Raw genomic sequence first — 2,696 nt, 5'->3', positions numbered from 1 at the left:
AAAAGAAAATGTATGTCCATCCAAACTAATTCAAATTGACTGGCTGAAAAAAAAAGACTTTTTAAGTTCTTCAACAAAGATTTGAAACATTACTTCTGCAAAGAATTATTTTCTATTAGAATATACGCATAAAATATACTGCTCTATAACCCCAAGCTAAGAGTTCATAATAGTCTTCATAGTAGTCTATTATTAGATTTGGGTCAACTCTAGCATTTCCTTCCCTTCGCCTGTATCTGGGGGAAATGTTCTAATCTGCGGATGTATTTATGTTTTATTAAATGTTAAGAAATAATAGGACAAATAACTAGCACAGTGATTGTATAATCCAGTGGGTCACTGTCAGCGCCATCGGATCCCAACTGGGTCATAACTGAAGCTGCTGAGGTTCCAACCGGATAGAAAAGCCTTCACAGCATTGTATATGTTACTCAGGAATTCATAAAGGTTATTCATACAGGGTTATGTTCACTTACTTCATGAAGTCTTAGTAATAGTTGGGTCATGGAAATCAATATTTTAAAGCACAGTAAACAAAGGAACAAGGGCATTGTCTCCGTTTCTCAAGACAACTAGATGCTTCAGGTTTCAGGTGCTGCCCTTAGGATATGGTCCATACTGCAGCACTCCTACTTAACACAATGCAATTGTTCACATATATGAAGGAGCTTCGACCTTGTTTTGGACCAATCCCAGAGGACAGACTTGCCTATAAAGACCCCTGAAGAAACCTCAGAGACATCAAACAGCATCTGTCAAGGGAGTTGAGAAGACCTACCAGCCACCAACAGCAGAGTCAAGATTTCAGCACAGCCAGTTACAAATCAAAAGTGAAGCTGTGGAGCAAAAATGAATTTTCAGATTTTTTTGCTTTTAGCCTCCATGGTGGTCAGAAGTAGTCAGCTGTCGCTGAGTGACTGCGGAGGGCACATAAGACGGCCACAGTTCACCGACATCTCGGTGGAATGTGGCACCTCCTCCATCGGTCTGGCGATCGAGATCTGCCCAGTCATCTACACAGGCTACAATGAGTCACTCCTGATCCTGAACAACATGCTGCACCCAGCCTGCAGAGGAACCCTGGATGAGACCGTGAATCCACCCGTCGCTAGGTTTAACTTCCCCCTAAATATGACCCATGCCTGTGGAAGCATATTCAGGACCACCAGCGCTGCCGGGACGGGGATATTCTCAGACTTCTCCAACATCCAGACGGTCAACATCAGCGGCGTTGTCCGGTCCAGCGACCCCACCACAGGCACGATCACTTACAACGCTGAGCTGAAGTACTTCTACTCCTGCGCCTATCCCTTAGAGTACCTGATCAACAACACCCAGATCGACGTGTCGGCCTCCTCCATCTCGGTGCAGGACAACAACGGGAGTTTCATCAGCACCCTGAGCCTGGAGCTGTTCAGCGACCCTGACTTCGTCAAGCCGCTGGTCATACCCAAGCTGGGGATTGAACTGAGGACCAACGTGTACGTCGAGGTCAAGGCCACCAACCTGACGGGCCAGTACCACGTCCTGCTGGACCGCTGCTACGCCTCCATCTCCCCGCTGCCCACCAACTCCAGCTTCTTCAACCTGCTTGTCCCCTGCTCCAAGGACCAGCTCACCACCATGATCGAGAACGGAGAGAGCCAGTCTGCCCGGTTCTACTTCCCGGCCTTCCGCTTCATCGAGCAGCAGAACGAGGCCGTGTCCACCTACTACCTCCACTGCATCACCCGGCTGTGTGAGAAAAGCACCTGCAGCACCTTCAAGCAGTGCAACAGGAGGAAGAGGAGCACCCAGGAGGCAACACCAGATATAACCGACTACCACACCATTTCCTCTACGCAGATTGCCACCAGTGCCGAGGACGTCGAGTCCAAAGAGCAGTCCCTCGCCGCTGGTGAAAACGGTGATTCCGCTGTCGGGCTCGGGGTGGCGGTCGGCGTCCTGGCCTTCGCGTGCTTCGTTGCCCTTGCTGTCGCAACTGTCTTTTACAAGAGGCTCAGGAACTAAGGAGACATCCATGAGCTGAAATGCGGGATACTGGCCTCAGGCTGTAGGAGAAACACCTTCTGAGGTGCACCGTATCCGCCCGCTCATTCAACTTTTCTGGTGGAGGACAGGGATCGGCTCGTCGCTGCAGCCGTTGGGAGAGTTATTGTAGCTTTAAATGTGTATTAATACTGAAAAGATAGCTGAAGAGAATGGTGCATCTTTAGAGGATGTGGTAGATTTAGTTAGTGTTTCTAATTCTTTATTTTATAAATGGACAAAGATAAGCTAAAAGTGTTAATGCATGTATGCGCTTTATAAGCTTTGACTGGGAAAAAAAAAAAATAGAGGAACAAAATGGTAATAGGAAGGAAAATAGCAAAAATGGTCCAGAACTATCAACTATATGTCTTTATTTGTGAAAATGTGTGGAATGTTTTGAAAGTGAAGTCAGTGTACCTTTCAAAGTATTATGTCTGTAATTTATTGAGTTTCTCTCATGGCTGCAAAGCAAGCAAATGAAGTTATTAAATTGAAAATGCTAAATTCCCTGAATCCAGAATCGGTTCATTTTCTTCATTGATTCATCCTGGTTAACTTCACCTTCTAAACTGATCCACTACTCAGTTCCACAAAGCACCACAGGTCCCACCTGTCCTATAAGCACACTTAAATAGTAAACTGAAAAATAAGACATTAATGAAGTG

The 2,696-nt window shown here is 46.2% G+C and overlaps 1 protein-coding gene across 1 annotated transcript; it reads left to right on the top strand.

Moving 5' to 3' along the window:
• The first annotated feature begins 849 nt into the window (after nt 1-849).
• Nucleotides 850-2,010, top strand: LOC139658135 (zona pellucida-like domain-containing protein 1). The gene has a single exon (XM_071536180.1). It carries the CDS (start codon nt 850-852, stop codon nt 2,008-2,010), a length of 1,161 nt encoding a protein of 386 aa, XP_071392281.1.
• Nucleotides 2,011-2,696: the final 686 nt, after the last annotated feature.

The sequence above is a fragment of the Centroberyx affinis genome, unplaced genomic scaffold, assembly GCF_046629955.1.
Source record: "Centroberyx affinis isolate AG114_WGS23_722 - 3 ecotype Tasmania unplaced genomic scaffold, CSIRO-AGI_Caff_v1 ptg002837l_1, whole genome shotgun sequence".
In the NCBI taxonomy this organism is placed as follows: Eukaryota; Metazoa; Chordata; class Actinopteri; order Beryciformes; family Berycidae; genus Centroberyx; species Centroberyx affinis.
The sequence above is the reverse complement of the archived record's forward strand: the minus strand, read 5'-3'. Positions and strand labels throughout refer to the sequence as shown.

What these genes read in the sequence shown, in the direction of transcription:
- LOC139658135 (XM_071536180.1), top strand. Translation starts at nt 850, where the DNA reads ATGAATTTTCAGATTTTTTTGCTTTTAGCCTCCATGGTGGTCAGAAGT.